Source organism: Strongylocentrotus purpuratus, unplaced genomic scaffold (genome assembly GCF_000002235.5).
Source record: "Strongylocentrotus purpuratus isolate Spur 01 unplaced genomic scaffold, Spur_5.0 spur5_scaffold_12, whole genome shotgun sequence".
NCBI lineage: Eukaryota > Metazoa > Echinodermata > Echinoidea > Camarodonta > Strongylocentrotidae > Strongylocentrotus > Strongylocentrotus purpuratus.
Genome location: NW_022145597.1, coordinates 22,873,358 through 22,891,110, shown reverse-complemented (window position 1 = coordinate 22,891,110; position 17,753 = coordinate 22,873,358). Strand labels below are relative to the sequence as shown.

At 37.8% G+C, this 17,753-nt stretch overlaps 2 protein-coding genes across 3 annotated transcripts in view; one reads left to right on the top strand and one right to left on the bottom strand.

Annotated features, from left to right (window-relative positions):
• The first annotated feature begins 2,337 nt into the window (after nucleotides 1-2,337).
• On the top strand, nucleotides 2,338-12,339 carry LOC592411 (protein CWC15 homolog A). Its single transcript, XM_030982137.1, has 7 exons — nucleotides 2,338-2,407; nucleotides 6,602-6,770; nucleotides 7,100-7,206; nucleotides 8,094-8,194; nucleotides 9,151-9,243; nucleotides 10,182-10,288; nucleotides 11,465-12,339. The coding sequence occupies exons 2-7, from the start codon at nucleotides 6,640-6,642 to the stop codon at nucleotides 11,589-11,591; spliced, it is 666 nt and encodes a 221-aa protein (XP_030837997.1). The 5' UTR covers nucleotides 2,338-2,407; nucleotides 6,602-6,639; the 3' UTR covers nucleotides 11,592-12,339.
• The window catches only part of LOC592453 (pleckstrin homology domain-containing family B member 2), a 19,589-nt gene continuing 13,626 nt past the window's right edge, over nucleotides 11,791-17,753 (bottom strand). Inside the window, exons 7-8 of one of the 2 annotated variants that reach the window (XM_030982136.1) lie at nucleotides 16,904-16,905; nucleotides 11,791-11,803 (exon numbers count right to left, since the gene is read on the bottom strand). The gene's annotated coding sequence lies outside the window, so the exon portion shown is untranslated. Of the gene's footprint in view, nucleotides 11,804-14,107; nucleotides 16,716-16,903; nucleotides 16,906-17,753 lie in introns of those variants that run through there. The other variant, XM_030982135.1, reaches the window with a different exon arrangement.

Below are 17,753 nucleotides of genomic sequence, written 5' to 3'. Positions count from 1 at the left end.
GGAGTATAGGCGGCAGAAGGCAGAATACGACAGACACATCTCCGACGTCATGATGTATACATGCTCTTTGTAGATGTTACCTATGTGGACCCCACGACATGTCCGGAGAGGAAGAGGAACTACAAGATCCAGAAGTAACTTCAACCACCATCACTGAACCAACGAGCGAACTAGGACAACAAGCTTCAAATTCCAATGAAGCCCATAGCCTCTGAGATTAATCTTAAGCTGTACCCCAAAGGTTCTTTTAAGAACCACCAAAATACCACGAAAGATAATATTACATAAGTGTGCGATTAAACATGAAAATCAAATTTTACTTATAAAAAAAAAAGGAAATCGCGATTTACTCATTTAAAAATCGAAATTAATGTTTTTGTTTAATAATGATGATAGAAAAACAAGTTACATCATTCAAGTACATGATCAGGCTTTGGAGCATTATTATTCCATATTATAATGTTCCGTCGCAATATTAATGAAGAACATGATTATTTTCAGACATGTTACATTTAATATTTCATTTTTTTTGTACCGACTTCTCATTTTATTTAAAGACAAATGTTTGTAATATAATTATGACCCTCTCGACTATCACTTGAGGCCAAATACCAGCGAAACAATATTCCTCCCCTCCCTTCAATAACGCGTTGGCACGTTGGCATGTTAGATTAAAGCCTGCCTAACTTATCATGCCATGTTAATACGTTGGCGCGTTAAGAAGTACTGTTGGCAAAGTATATTAAAGTCTGCCTAACTCATAGCATTTTGGCACGTTGGCAAATTATAATCAAGTTTGCCTTAATTTTCTTGGCACCTCGGCACGTTGGCGCGTTGGACAGTGGAGAATTTGACTTCAAGTCTCACTTACATCGTCGGACCATATAGGGTTAAAAAATATTGTTGACCTTTTGAGCGTTGGGTGATTAGAAAAATATTTTAAAAATTCGCGTGGGGGAGGGGGGCATATTTTAAAGTTGTTCCACACCACTAGCCCCTAGTAATCCAGGCTACATGAATATGCCATCCCTCTACTCACCACCCTTAAACAATCCTGTCTAGTGTTCATAATTAATAAAACCCCTAAAACGAAATAGGTAATATACACTCCTTTTTATCCCATTAAGTAAATGATTTTGTTCTATCATCATTATTATGTTTGTATGAGGTAATAGGCACCCCTTTATATCCCATTAACGCCACTTCCCACCCCCCCCCCCAACCACTAGCCCCTAATAATCCAATCTACATGATTATGCCTTCCTTGTTCTCATCACCCTCAAACAATCCTGCCCACTGTACCCCTTCAAACAAAGTAGGTATTATACACTCCTTTATATCCCATTAACGACCCCCCCCCCCCCACCCCCAGCGACCCCACCACTAGCCCTATAATAATCCAGGCTATTATGCCGTCCCTGTACTCATCACCGTCAGACAATCCTGTTCACTGTTGAAAACCCCTTCAAACGAAGTAGGTATTATACACTCCTTTATAACCCATTAACGACCCCCCCCCCACCCCCAGCGACCCCACCACTAGCCCCTAATAATCCAGGCTACATGAATATGCTGTCCATGTACTCATCACCGTCAGACAATCCTGTTCACTGTTGAAAACCCCTTCAAACGAAGTAGGTAATATGTACTCCTTTTTATCCCGTTTACGCCCCTTCCCGCCCCCCTCCCACCCACCGCCCCACCACTAGCCCACATTGATCCAGGCTACATGAATATGCTGTTCCTATACTCATCACCCTCAGACAATCCTGCTCACTGTTCATAATTAATAAATCCCTTTTAAACGAAGTAGGTAATATGCACTTCTGTATATCCAATTAACGTCCCTCCCCCAGCGCCCCCCACCACTAGCCCATATAAACCAGACTACGTGAATATGCTGTCCCTGTACTCATCACCCTCAGACAATCCTGCCCACTGTTCATAATTAATTTTTTTTTAAAACACCAAAAAAATAGTTAATAACGAAGTAGGTAATATGCATTCCTTTATATCCCATTAACGACCCTTCCCTGCCCCTCCCTCCCCCCCCCCCCCCCCCCCCCCCCCCCCCCCCCCCCCCCCAGCGCCCCCACCACTAGCCCCTAATAATCCAGGCTACATGAATATGTCATCCCACTCATCACGCTCAGACAATCTTGTTCACTTTTCATATTTAAATAAAACACCTTAAAACGAAGTAGGTAGTTTCCTTTTTCATTACATTATGTGAAATTTTCTTTATGAGAACGAGAGAAGAGAATAAAAACCTATGGAAAAAAAAAAATCTCTAGCTCTTCTCGTAGATGGCGCAAATCATACTTACTTACTATTGACAATCGACGAGTCCGACTTGTCTAAAATTAATGCTGCAAAAACTACAACTTTTAACTCAATAAAAAGCAGAGTAAGTTATTTATTTCACATTATTTTCATAGCTTAGATATTTAATTATGTGTAGAGTGATTTGGGGTGGAAATGAGTTGATTATTTAAAGACATTCGGGGATTTTATTTGATCTGTAATCTACCGGTGTGTGTAAACAATACACCAATTGTAGTATATGGTACCAGTACTAGTCTGAGGCCTGCTGCACTTCATCAATGCGTCATGACATGATTTGACACAGATCAGATTTAGATTATATATGATTTATGATATTTATATCACATGAAGAGAAATGTGAAGAGAAATGTAAAAAAAAATAAAATGCGTTAGTTAAATCACCCATTCCCTGACGAACTTTGACCTTGCAAATAGGCCTGAGTCGAACCGGGTCCCCGCCCGGGCCCCGACCGTCGAGCTGAAACCCGGTTTTGGGTTTTCGGGTTTCGGGTTTTTCAAAATTAAATTTCACACTGATATTTTGAAATATAGAACTAAAAATATGGAATTCACAAACTTATATTTCAATATAATCAAATAAATATGCTTTAGAAATAAATGGATATTGTTTCAGTTGACGGTAGGTGTTTTTATCGCTCTAAAAATTGAGGCTGCAAGAAAGGAATCACGCTTCGTGGTACCGATCGAGTGCGTTCAGAAACGGAAGTGGAAATAGATCTATGACCCACTGAAGACAGAGCAAGAAAATGCCACACACAAGACTAAAATATTGATCAGACTATTGCAATTAAATCGTAATACTAAAGGCATTAATTTAATTGTCAAAATATATCCACAACATAATGGTTTATCCTTGATAGTTTGATGAAGGAAAATAAATTAGAGCTCTTGAAATAACATCGAAGTGCCTTTCGTTCGTTCTAAAAAATGCGTGTATAACGGCAAGCAGAAGTTACGAGTCAAGCTTGATATGCACGTTTACATCCCTACACCGTCATCCGACCTGATCGGAACAATAAGCATTAAACCCAATTAAAAAACATCACGTAAGACTTTAAGGGACTCCAATTCAACAAAATTACCGTAAAATAATTATTTGCTTTGACAAATAATACTATAGATATTCATAATATCTTACAGAAATAATGATATTTCATGAGCTACGTACTCGACATCGAGTTCAGCTAGCCATCATTTTGAAATGAGACGTAGTTGTCATGCATGCAGCGCAGAATGCGGCAGCTCGCAGCTAGAGAGGGGGAAAAAAAAATCACGTAATAGTCACGTGAATATCACGTGATCTCAGGCCCGCGCTTTTTCCTCTCTCTTCTGCATACTGCCCTCTACAGTCTACTGCATGACAACTACGTCTCATTTCAAAATGATGGCTAGCTGAACTCGATGTCGAGTACGTAGCTCATGAAATATCATTATTTCTGTAAGATATTATGAATATCTATAGTATTATTTGTCAAAGCAAATAATTATTTTACGGTAATTTTGTTGAATTGGAGTCCCTTAAAGTCTTACGTGATGTTTTTTAATTGGTTTAATGCTTATTGTTCCGATCAGGTCGGATGACGGTGTAGGGATGTAAACGTGCATATCAAGCTTGACTCGTAACTTCTGCTTGCCGTTATACACGCATTTTTAGAACGAACGAAAGGCACTTCGATGTTATTTCAAGAGCTTTAATTTATTTTCCTTCATCAAACTATCAAGGGTAAACCATTATGTTGTGGATATATTTTGACAATTAAATTAATGCCTTTAGTATTACGATTTAATTGCAATAGTCTGATCAACATTTTAGTCTTGTGTGTGGCATTTTCTTGCTCTGTCTTCAGTGGGTCATAGATCTATTTCCACTTCCGTTTCCGAACGCACCCGATCGGTACCACGAAGCGTGATTCCTTTCTTGCAGCCTCAATTTTAGAGCGATAAAAACACCTACCGTCAACTGAAACGATATCCATTTATTTTTTAAAGCATCTTAATTTAATTCCATTGATTATTTTATTGTTTTGAAAGCAGTAACTGTCTTTTCCGTCGCATTATTAGAACAGCAACTTAGTCTAACTCCCGCCGCTGCTTGCACACGATTTTTAGTGTCAGTGCAGTGGTGAAAATTTCGGGTACCCGGTCCCCGCCCGAAATTTTCAAGTCAAACCCGGGTTCGGCAAAACCCGTGATGACTCAGGCCTACTTGCAAACTAGCTTCGGGAGCTGAGTTTGCCAGTCGCACTGCACTGCACAACGGTTTGCTTCACATGCCCTGTGTACAAAGTTTAACAGCTCCGCATTGATGCCACTACTAGCAGCTACACTGCATGCGCACAATCCATAATTTATAGGCCTAGATCTATGCATAATTCATCTAGAGTCTAGACTACATTTGATTTCATAAGCAATATACAACACGTCAACAGCTCATCGCATGTGCATAAATCTCTTCTCGCACATACGTTACACACGCTCGCACTTTGAAAAACTAACATCAACCGATAGATGAACATGTCAAGAATCCATACAAATATTTTCTTGGTATCCATGTATGGGAAATGAGGTAAATAACGCAATGATGTCATTTCTAAACTGCATTGCGAGACGGGCTTTCAGAGTTTCAGTAAATTGGGTAAAAATAACTCGATAATGAGTTTAACCACCAAATTTGATTCTGGAGTGATTGTAATTTGCTAACCGTTCAATCGTGTTTCTGATGATAGTGAGCTAAAATGAGATTAACATTACAAAACCATTGAACTCTCGCGGGAGTTTGCCATGTTGGTTCTGTCTGATACGCGAACACACAAACACACAAACACACACGGTGTACACAAAAAAAGAATAACAGTTTTTGCGTTGCCAATTGATGTACTTTACGGTAATTGCGATTAATTTAGTGTACTAAGGCGCACGCACGTGTGCGTTTTTACAGTTACACTTATTATATCGTTGTTAATGGGAGACAAATTCCTGCACAGTACATCTCTAGTCTAGGCCTAATCTGGTCAAAAATTGTTAGTGTAACTTTGTAATTTTCTGCAGACCCAAATTTGAAAGTATTTAATTAGCAGTTGGGCCTTCGAGCTTGGATCATTGATGCAGTGAGTGATCTACTCATATCAAATATTCAGAGTTATAAAATGGCTCTAGTATTTTAAGCATCGTGATTGGTCAATACGCGTCACATGACATTGAAAAAATTTTGATGCAAGCACGATTTTGCAGAAATGAGTGCAGAAAAAGTGCAGTAAAAAGTTATATTGCACGGTGCGTACGCGTGACCATGGAGATCCAGTGCGCGCGCGTACGTGTAGTACGCGCTCCCTCGAGTTGCATTGCAATTATTGTAGGCTACGCGTAGCTAATATTGTACGCTCCACCATGATCCCCAGCGCAACGTACGCGTAGCTAGCTCTAGCTAGCTAGCTAGAGCGGCCAGTGGGGTATTATTAAAAAGCAAATTTTTATTTTACTTTTGCCTTGGATTTAGGCCTGTTTTGACTTTTGGATTTTATAATGAAGCCAGGAATTTCAGCTGTCTGATGTAGACTCGTCTCTAGACCCACTGTATGGATTTTATTTTTAATCAAGGCAATGAATCCCATTGACTTTTTGGTAAGCCTGCAAGGTCTTAGTCTAATTAGAAGTAAGTTAGGCCTAGGTCTAGTCTAGAACCAACATAACTCTAGATCTAGATCTAGATCGAACTCTCGTAGACTCTAACTTATTAGATCTAAAGTTTCGTTTTTGCTATTTGTGTCGCTATTTTATAAAACAAATAACGCACTTGACCCTGTTGTGCAAAACGTAAATGCAGTAAACGCTCGGTTTCTTCAGATGGTTCGCACTGTCAACTCGCCGCAAGCGGCTCGTTGCACAGAGCGGCACCAATCTAAAGAAACCTCGCGCGTACTGCATTCACCGCTATTGCACTCTGGGACGTGCGTTATTTGTATAATATTCTTGCCTGAAACATTTTCATGCTCATTCCAATCAAAGCTTGATATTATTTGGGTATGCAAAGTAAATATTATTTGCATAAGATTGAAATTGATATTTCTTAATTATTTTGTGATCGGGTGCTTCAGTAGCGATGAAATGTTCCGAAAGGGGCTGAGCCAGATACGCTTGGACCGAGGAGTGACGCTGCAGCTTATATGCAAATGAGGCAATCCAAAATGTTATTCTATAGGTCTGCTATCTACCTGTTGTCTAACTGAATTGAGTTTTCCTTGTAATATCTTCACAGCTAATAGACAAATAGAGAGGAAGGGTAAATAGTCCAAGATGACAACAGCCGCAAGACCAACGTTCAACCCAGCAAAAGGAGGGAGTGGCAAAGGAGAAGGGGATTTGAGTGCCTTATCTAAGCAGTATTCCAGCCGTGATCTACCAGCACACACCAAGTTAAAATACAGGTAAGACAAAGATTGTGTTTTGGTCTTTGACAGAAGAAGGAGCTGTCATTTGAATAGATCAGTGAATAGCAGAATTACAGCAGTAAAAATGTTGTTCATGAAATGAATACTTCTGATATCATGCACAGACAGAATGTCAAATGAGGAAGAGCTCTGATAAGGCGTTTGACCCAGAGAATATTACCAACTCCATCAGATAGATGAAGTGTCATTGGTATACTTAGAGATTAGTAGTTGATTTTTAAAAAAATCAATGCACAAAGATAGAGTCTAGAGCATTACTGGATTGTCTTATAAATGTCTCCCTTTATTGACTTTCTTTCTCCCAGGCAACCTGGTCAGGACACCGGCGATGAGATCCGTGGACGTGACTTTCGCAAGGATCTAGAGGATAGAGAACGTGCAGCAAGGGAGAAGAGGAGCGACAGGGGAAGGGGTGAGTCAAATCGACTTTAGGGCTATAGAGCCCAAAAGTAATAGTCTTGATTTTCAGACCATTGTACCGCATGGTCATGCGTTTTATGCTGCGCAAAGATTCAATCAGTTTAATTTTGATCATTTCAAGAAGTGGGTTATTGATGTAGACAATTCCTTTACAGCTCATTTTATGTATGTTATTACCAAAGAAGAAAAAAAGCCAGTCAGTCACTCTATACTGGCAATAGTGTCTGACAGTAAAGTCTAGCAAGTAAACAGGTTTCCTTGCATAATTTGAATATTAGGACACTGCTAACGTTTGAATTTCACAGATAGGACATACATGACATATAATTCCTGCAAAGTTCTACAGAATTTGAGTTTGGCTGCAAAAGGGACATAGTACTTGAACCCTGACATTAGCCGAGCTACCTTGAATGCGCTCAGGTATTCAAGGGATTTCTTCTCCCCAGGTACCATTTACTTCACATGGGTTGATAATAGTTTGCCAAAGAACATTTTTTGCAGGGATTAAAAATTCAACAGGGGAAGATGGAGGATTCCTAGTAGAATCTATGTTTAGAATAGGTGATGAATATTCTCTGCCTGTAAAGTAGTGAAAAAATACTACTGGTAGTTGAGAGCAATTTTGCTTGCAAAAGCTACTAAAGAGCACTTGAAACCCTAAGAAGAAGTCTTTGTAAAAATGCAAGGGGGTTCTCGAGAAGCTTTTTTGTTAGAGTAATATTTATGCAACTGGGAGGTCCTGATTCCCAAGTAAGTTGACAAGTGAGGCATTAGTTTTCAAGTTATTGGTCCTCTAAATACATGCCTAGAAACATGGCCCTGCCTTTTCAAATTTCATGCGAGAAGTGACTGAAGCATTAACTATTTTTTTCCTTTCAGAGTCGTCGAGTAGCAGTAGTACTAAGAGACCGAGGTTAGAACAGATACCAGCTGCTAATCTAGATGCTGATGATCCCCTTGATAATGAGGATGAAGATGATGTGAGTATTGGCTCAAATGCTTTTTGTTTTATTCTCTTCTGATGGTGATTGATAGTTGATGATTGTTCTACCCGACTACTAAGGAAGCATGTATATGCTCGTAAGTAAGCAACCAGGGGACAGACGGCTGCAAATCCTCTCTGAGGGACTTGGTAATGAGGATTAATGCCGTACCAAAGGACAGAAGCCTATAAATCAAACCTGGGACCTCTCAGTTACGAGACTACTGCTCTTACCACGGAGCCATCACTCCTTTTGCAAAATAATTTGTTCATCCTTATTATTCTTCACTTTCCTTTCAACTAGTTGGTCTCAATTTCCCCTCTTTTCCCTCCTCTTCCTCTTCTATTTATTGTCCTCCTTCACCTTATTCCCTTTCTTCATTTTTATATCTATCACTATCGTCTCCTCCTTCTCTTGTTTTGTTCTTGTTATTCCTCTACATCTAGATTCTCCTATCCCTTCTTCTTTCTCATTTTCTTTCTATTTTCATTTCTTCTCAAAAATTTCCTCCTCTCTAGCTGTCCACAAATAAAACCATGTTGACATAATTCAAATTTTCTTCTGTCAACAAATCACATGATGACTGATTCTTGTTAAAAATGTCTTTGGAGAAATCCTCTAATTTACAAATTTTCTTTCTGTTCTTATTTTTTCTCAAAAATGTCCTCCTCTCTCTCTGTCCACAAATAAAACCCTACTGACAAAGATGTTCATGCATGGGTATATATGGGTATATAGTCATTCATGAAATAGGCAACTTGGCAAACACTGAGCCAATGTATTACACTCCTGTACAGACGTACGGATAAAGGGACGCTAGTACGCAGGGGAGCGTAATGCCAATTGGCTCAGTGTGCTGCCCTCTATGTACCCATGCATGAGCAACTTTAACATTTACTGTATTATCTTACATATAATATGATGTTTTGCTGTGTTTTTATTGTTCCGTATAGGATGCATCTGATGACAGTGATGATGAGACAGCTGAACTTCTTGCTGAACTCAACAAAATCAAGAAAGAGAGAGCTCAGGAAAGCTCTAGGAAGGTCAGAAATAAACTCCTGGGGGGTGTTTTACAAAGATCCTAAGTCGAACTTAACTCTAAGTTGGACTTAAAAATTATGGAGAGCCATTTGTAGCCTAAAAATAAAATATTTCCAAAAGCAAAAATTGAAGTATTTTAGACTTTTCATAAATTCCACATCAAGAACATGAAATCTCCCTGATAATAGAAAGTATGGATCATTTGAATCAACATTTTATGCCTTATGAAATAACTTTTACAAAATATTTTCAATGATGCTAATGGCTTTCCATAATTTTTAAGTCCAACTTAGAAATAAGTTCAACTTAAGATCTTTGTGAAACACCCCCTGTTCAGTTAATCCTTGTTTTAAAGCCCCACTGCACTACTTATAGCTACTTGCACCCTCTATACAGCAAACAATGTCTAAGTGGTACCCGTTGATCCCCAATGATCCCCTTTTTCTTATGTTAATTGAGAGCTGATTTGATGAGATAAGCACTTACCAGTGACCATGCAGGGAGGTCTAATCCCTCCATGCCAAACTAGTGCAGAGGGACTTTAAGGCCTCTACACAAATTGCAATCAGCTATAAATGGATTTTTAAAAATGATGATAATAATGATCATAATACATGTGTAACACATGTTTTTTCTAGAGTGCTTAGTGCAAGATTTCTATGCAAGTGCTTCACAAGATAATTTGTCGAAAATATACAAAGAGCATATATTGATAAAAGTGGTGACACCAATATTCACAATTAATGAAATTTATGATTTGATATTCTTAGAATGCATTTAAAAAGTATGTTAGAAAGTAGGTAAGACAGAAAAATTATGACTAGAGAATGAGTAATTATACCGTAATAGAAAACAAAGCGATGAAACCCTACATTCAATGGAAAACTTGTTCTATTTCTTATGATCTTTCTCTCCATCTTAATCTTTCTTTTACTTTCAGGAGCAAGAGAAGAAAGTAGAAGAGGAGAGGATAAGAACAGAAAACATTCTGAGTGGTAATCCTCTCATGTCGGCATCGCAAAAAGCTGACTTCAAGGTCAAAAGAAGGTCAGAAAACTTGATGTGTTTCTTTACCTTACGCAATGACATGGCTTGTTCAGAGATAGAGGGGCGTTAACTCTGTGTCAGAGGATAGGAGTTAATGTCCCTCTTGCTCCAAACAGATGATATGTGATATATTTGATGGTGATGTGTGAGATAGTAAAACTATTTTCTGAGGTGACAGATGCAACTGCTCTAAAAAAAGGCTCAGCCAAGTTCTTCTTCCATTTTGAGTACATACCTCTTAACAGAGTATTATCGTACTATACTTGGGGTGTGTGCAGGTGGACCACTACACCGAGGTTTCCCCTACTCTTATACGAATAGTGCAGTGGGTTCTTAACGTCCTATCCGAAGTTGAATGGAATGCTGCTTTCTTTTACTGCACTAAGTAGGTCTTTTTCCATTTTATGAAAAACTTCCAAACATGAAATATTTTGTCATGATCAATACCAATAATCATCTTCACCTTTAAAAAAAAAGAATTTAGGTGAAGAATTTTGGACTTGATGCCGTCGCACATTGATCAAGAGTGTACCCAGTTATTACTATGGTCATCTTAATATTTGATTCACTCAAGATTTTTATTACAAATCTGCATATGGTGGCTAAAGACACTCAATTTTTGTGTACACAGTGAGGATAAAAATCAGTTTCAAACGTTTAATATCCACAGATAATTTTACATGCAATTGAAGGGAGAAATCATGTTTGAGCAATCAATATTCTGTGATTGATCATGCATTATCATTTGTGTTACCGTAGACAAAAATTGAGAGGTGGAGAAGTGTGTGCGAATGATAATAGATGTTTTAGGCCAGGTGGTCCGCAAGTGGCCAATCAAATGTATGGATTCTTTCTGTGTGTTATTTAACATAAAATGAAATGTTAGTGTCGTCGTCGGAGGCAAACATGATGTCCATTTTTTCATTTCTTTATTAATGAAGACTTTTAAAGGCCCACTGCACTACTTGTAGCTACTTGCGCCCTCTATATAACAAACAATGCCTAATCGGTGACCATTGGTCGCCCATGATCCTCTTTTTCTTATGTGAATTGAGAGCTGAGTTGATGAGATAACCACCTGTCCAGTGACCTTGCAGGGCGTAATAATCCCTCCTGTAAACTAGTACAGATAAGCTTTAAATAATGTGATATTTGTTGTACTTTGTTTCTTCTTAGGTGGGATGATGATGTGGTCTTCAAGAATTGTGCCAGGGGGGAGGACGATAAGAAGGAGAAGAAGTTCATCAATGATACTCTACGGTCAGAATTCCATAAAAGATTCCTGGAGAAATACATTCATTAACCAAGAAACACAAGGTTGAACTTACATGCAATGAACTGGAAAGTGCATTGAACTTATTCCCATGAGACACCTGTTGTATGGTGCCCAACCACTGTACTCAAGAGAGAACATGTCTGATGCTGGAGAACAAAGGAGGTATGCCACCCAAGATTTGGTCACCATTCTCCACTTGGCTGATGTCCTGGGTCTATAATGTGAACATTGCGAATGTGCTGCACCTTCGTTGTCTTGGTTGTACATGTATACGTTGCTGTGTTGGGTACAGAGCAGTTGCCGACTTGCGAACAACTTGAGGAATAGACACTCGCGTCTACTGAAGAAGCACAGTTTGGTGTTGCCGAGGGCGATGAACTTGGGTTGAAGGCTGCTCATAATGCCACAATAAATCGCTTGTTTTCTATTTTATTTAAATTTTTACCTTTTTTTTATTTTTTAAGTTGAATAGCAAGTGGGAACATGAAAATGTAGCTGCGTGCAACAATGTTTCTATAAGTACTCACTTCTCTTTGTGCTGGAGCATTCCATAGAAAAAGCCCTGCATGAGCAAAGGTTCTTTCCGCCTCATTTGAGCTTAGGAAGAACAAGAAAAAGAGTTCTTAGAGCGTCAAGATCTGGATGGATTGTAATGATTTATCAAAGTAATATTGTATTGTGGAGCAGAGCCATGAGTAGCTGGCCAGTTCAGACCTCAAACTTTACATTTTTTTAGAGGCACCCTTCTGATATCATAAACTTCAGACTTTACTCTTATTATTGTAAGATAACTAACTATTCCAGTCAGATTTTGATACATTGTGAAATGGTTTTGTGCATCGAGTGTACCATACATGCACAGTGTGGTGAAAAAATTTAACCATGTCAGTTCCTTGTCTGTTTACATTTGGTCGACCAAACAGTTAAAATAATTATTTTAATGATTTAATTCAAATATTGGATAACAAGAGTGGATTTAATTCATAGGAAGTTACAGTACATGCCCACCTGTATGACATGCAAGGTGCATCATTACATTCAGATGGATCATGATAAAGGTAGAATGGGCATTAACAAACTCAGACATTACTGAATTAAGAGGATTGGATAACTTTGTCTCAGATTCTGAAACAAAATCCTGGATTTAGCTCATGCTGCAATGATAATTATATGGTAAACCTTTGGGTAACTCAGGGACTCCATGAATTTTACAAGCCGATCACCTGTCTGATTATATGATTGGAAAACAAAATCTAAAAATTTGTTTTCCTATTGGTTTTCATAACACTACAGTCTATTGGGAAAAATGAGTATGGTAAAACCGGTCACTCAAAGTTTTAAAAAAACGGCACTTCATGATCATTTTGAAGCAAGATTTTGTTTAGGGCTTCAATATTATACCACAACACACCAACACTGATAACACCTAGAGCCATGCATCTCAGGTTTAACATTGTTAAACGATGCCTTTAAATTTGATAAATACAATGGACATTAATTTTAGGCAGTCCCCTCTCCTATTTTGTTTGCATCCAACTGTCTCAATGTACATAACTTTAAAAAATGCATTAAATATTTTTTATTATGTGCATCATGTAAATAGTACACTTTGTAATGTAGGTATTTGTAAGTTACTATTGTAAAAGCCCACTTCTGTCTTATTTTATTAGAATTATCCAACAGACTCGTGTTTCAAAGTAATTTTCACAAGTAGTAAATGGTGTACATGAATTGTTTGTGGTAAGGAAAATAAATGGAGAAAAAAACTGAGCGATATGTATTATGTTTGTTTTTATGTGTATTTTTAAATGTTTTAGAGCTTGTCTTTAGCTTTTACAGAGCTTGTCTTTAGCTTTTACAGCAAAGGGTCCTTTAAAAAAAATTAAATTTAAAAAAAATAGTTTTCATGATGTATAGATGGACAAGTATGTCTCAATTGAAGAATTTCGTTTTTTTTGGTGGTAAATATAAAGGGTCATTTGCCAAAGGAGCAGTGTCAGTGTTGAGCTGTGACTGTAATGTGCTACAGTATGATCTGCATAGCTAGAGAGGGTGGGAAAGAGAGCGAGGGAGAGAGAGAAAGAGAGGGAGGGAGGATGGAAGAGAAAGATGAATTTGATAGCATTTCACAGATGCTCCCCCTCTCTCTCCTCTCCCCTCTCTCTCTTTCCTCTCCCCTCTCTCTTTCCTCTCTCCCCTCTCTTTCCTCTCCCCTCTCTCTCTTTCCTCTCCCTCTCTCTCTCTTTCCTCTCCCCTCTCTCTCTCTTTCCTCTCCCCTCTCTCTCTCTCTCTACATCCCTCTCTCTCTCTCTTTGCTCTCCCCCTCTCTCTCTCTCTCTCTTTCCTCTCCCCTCTCTCTCTCTTTCCTCTCCTCTTTCCTCTCCCCTCCCTCTCTCTCTTTCCTCTCCCCTCTCTCTCTTTCCTCTCCTCTTTCCTCTCCCCTCCCTCTCTCTCTTTCCCTTTTATTCATCCTTTCTCCTTCCATCCCTCTCCTATCTGTACATGTTCACCAGTATCAAAAGAATACACACAAAAGACTTCACTTAGTCTAATAACGTTAAAGCTTTATAAGTATACAATAACCTTTTTCATACACTCTAATCTAAAAAAATATATATAATTACTGGTACATAACACAGTCAAACCTGTCTAAGTGGCCACCTCTATACTTCTAACCCATTATTGGCTTCCTTGAAGAAGAAAATGTGTTGTATAACCTGTCTATAAAGGTCATCTGTGTACAGTGGCCAACTTTGGTGTTTTCCTTCGTAGGTTTGACTGTAATTGATTTTATATGATAAAGCATGATATACAGATAAACCTGTATCTGAGGAACATTTTAGAGAAAATTTACATCACTGTTATTCAAAGCTAATAATTACAAAGCTGACATAATTAGGTGAACCAAACGTTGAACTTGTCAAATACAGTAATTCTACTTCCATATATTTAACATTAAGATGCTAATAATTTTAAGGCAGACTTGATTTGCAGGAAGCTACGAAGTACTCAAAGTCTTGATCAGACACGGGGACATTAACGAGACAATTAACCACCTTAAAAAAAGAAAATCTTTTTACAAGTACATTAATGGCAAGAGGAATCTAATGGGGGAGGGGGGGGGGGTGGAATGAAAATGGCAACTAAACTCCCCTTGGACATGTACTCCCTGGTCAGTGTGTTACAATAAACCAATTTGTATGTTGCCTTCTTTTTTGGCGGGGGAGGGGGGGCTCTTTAAAAACCTCGTGTCTGAAAGGGCATTGATAAAATTTAAAAAAAATCAAAACAAGCTCACAGACATGAGTGCCATGCCGGGGATCGACCTTCGACCTCTGCATTCTCAGTTGAGTGATTAAACCTGCTCAACTACGACTCCTCTACAATTCTACAAACAAAGCAGTTTGTACAAGAACTACTAAAAATGTACATTTATGTCATTTTATGTGTTATATTAACAGTAAGTCTTATTTTCATGGATTTATTGTTGTACTTTGCTCTTTCCATACATAACATCAGCAGACTCGCATTATGTACATTTATGTTATTTCATGTGTCAAGTCATATTTTCATGGATTTATTGTTGTACTCTGCCCTTTTCATACATAACATCAGCAGACTCATATTCACATAGCTTTACTACCATTTAAATACACTGTCTAAGAATCATTGGAAATAGATCATACAAGTATTGACTCTCGTTTAACTACAGTTCAACAGCAGCTGACGATAAAATCAGATGCTACACGTCAACAAAATCACTGGAACCCTTTCAGGGACCCGTTTCACAAAGCCTTTTTTCAATGACAAATGACAAAAATCAGTGACAAATCTATTGATAACCAATCAGAAGCAAGTATTTCAGTAGCTTATAACAAAAACTGTCATTTGTCGCTGATGACGAGTTTTGTGAAAAGCCCCCCAGGACAATCATTCCAGATTTTGTGGTTTGACTCAATAACTTTTGATTGAGAGCCTTACAAAAAAATGCTTGATCATATTGCGTTTGATGCCAGGAGTATAAAAAAAGGAATATAAGCTTTAAAATCCTTAAATTGGCAGCCCATTGTGAGGTTTTCTGAATCATTATTTTCATGATCAAATTTTGCAATTTTTTCAACTTTTTGGACAGTCTGTAATGATAATAATAATAATAATAGTGAACATTTATAATGTGCCATGTTTGTCAAAAAAAATTACACTCCTGGCACAGTTAGAGACATTACATTTTGTTGGAACAATGTAGCAATATAAGAAACAAAAAACATTATTGTTGCCAATTTGAAGAACAACATGTAATCATTTTAGCTTTTAAAACAAATCCTGTCTTAAAATGGTTAAATTTTGAAATATGTATAATAATTCACATTCACCAGTCATACATGCAAAATTGTTCAAATTACATGAAAAACACACACAATATACATAATAAAGGTGAAATAATTTCTTCAAGAGTAATTTATCAATCACACATCAATCTTCTGAAAAAGGCACAATTAAAAAAGTTTTAGAATTTTAATAAAGATATAAAGATTGGGAGAAATGGAATGTCAATCTCTTACACAGAAAAGTAGTATATTGAAATTAATTAAGAATACAGAAGATATGTACACGAATTCATCATTATCATCATCATTATTATTACTTAAATGTAAAAGGATACAATAATTTCTCAATATTGTTTCAAATACGATTTTCTTGCCTCTTGCATGACAAACATAAATTGTACATAAATTTCACCAACTTTCATTGATTCAGTTTAATAGTCTCATGCAAGTCATAATGTATTCAAATGCATTTACACAAACACGCCACAACAATATATACATTCGTTAGTAATCTGGAGTAAAGTACTAAAATAATATCAGGATGTTTAGCTGCAATTCTATTTGGTGAAGGACAAATTTCGTGCTTATTCTCATTTTGGGTCACAAATTTCCAGTGACTCTCATTCATACATCCTGACATAAAATGATGGGCTTGAATGCAGAGAGAAATTTGAGTGGTGCATTTCTGTGTTTGTCTTTGCTTTATACTTAACAAGAATGAAGAGCAATGGGAGAGCGGGGCAAGTCACGCTGGGCAACAAACTCAGCTTGTGGTAGCTTTATTATCCACACCTCTTTCCTGATCATTGATGACGAAGATGATCTGTAAATTGGACACACCAGCATGTATGAGAGAGAGAGAGAGAGAGAAAGAGAGAGAGATAGAGAGAGAGAGAGAGAGAGAGAGAAAGAACAAGGTAGGAGACTATGAACCAATATCAACTGCATAATTTTCAAATATAAAAGTCAACATTATTTCGAAAGAAATAAAAGAAGTTACAGTTGAATTACATCTAGGTCCTCTGGCAGAAGAAGAGAAAAAACTTCCTCATCAACTGGCAAGGGGCAGGACCACACATACAATAATAGGGCACTTAATACAAGACTATTGACTGGTAGGGGGTATGAGTACTGCGATCCCCTCTTTAGGTGTTAATTGACTTAGTTTGTGCGGAGCACGACTACCGTAGATTTCTTTGTGCGATTAATTTGGTTGCTACAAACATAGCGCAGACGAACAAACTTGATTACCACGATTGGTAAGTCGCACATGTATTCTATGACCCTTTGCGGTTTATAAAAGTTATGACTGCTTTAATATTCGAGGCATAGTATTTTTTATAGGCTCTCAGGGAGGTTACATCGTGCTATCACCCCTCGGCACGCCTTGGGGCGATAGCACGATGTAACCTCCCCCGCCCTTGAGCGTATAAAACAACTATGTCTCTCATAGCAGTCATTATTACTATACTATCAATAACAAATGCTTATTTCTATGACAAACTTGCTCTCAGCCAATCAAATGCCATGATTGCAGTAGCTTATAACAGTAATTGTAACTTGTTATTGATAATGAGTTATATGAAACAGGACCAAGATCATTTATTGTTACTTTAAAACCGATGACAGACTTTGGGTATAACAATCAAAATCAAATCATATCAAATGACAAAGAATCCACAAATTTGGTATTATCTACCATATACAACGTTCAGGGGAACCAAACAGGATACATTTTCAGTTTCAGTTTTATTTATTCCTCCTAAACAAACAAATGTATGACAATACATGAGATGAATTATAAAAAGTGAGGAAGGCAGGAGCCAAAAAGGAAATAGCCTTGTAAGAGGCCAACCCTTTA

Excerpts from the sequence above, each read along its gene's own strand:
- LOC592411 (XM_030982137.1), top strand. The coding sequence starts at position 6,640 with ATGACAACAGCCGCAAGACCAACGTTCAACCCAGCAAAAGGAGGGAGT. Across the intron at positions 6,771-7,099 it reads CACACCAAGTTAAAATACAG|GCAACCTGGTCAGGACACCG; the intron begins GTAAGACAAAGA and ends TCTTTCTCCCAG. Across the intron at positions 9,244-10,181 it reads CTCAGGAAAGCTCTAGGAAG|GAGCAAGAGAAGAAAGTAGA; the intron begins GTCAGAAATAAA and ends TTTTACTTTCAG.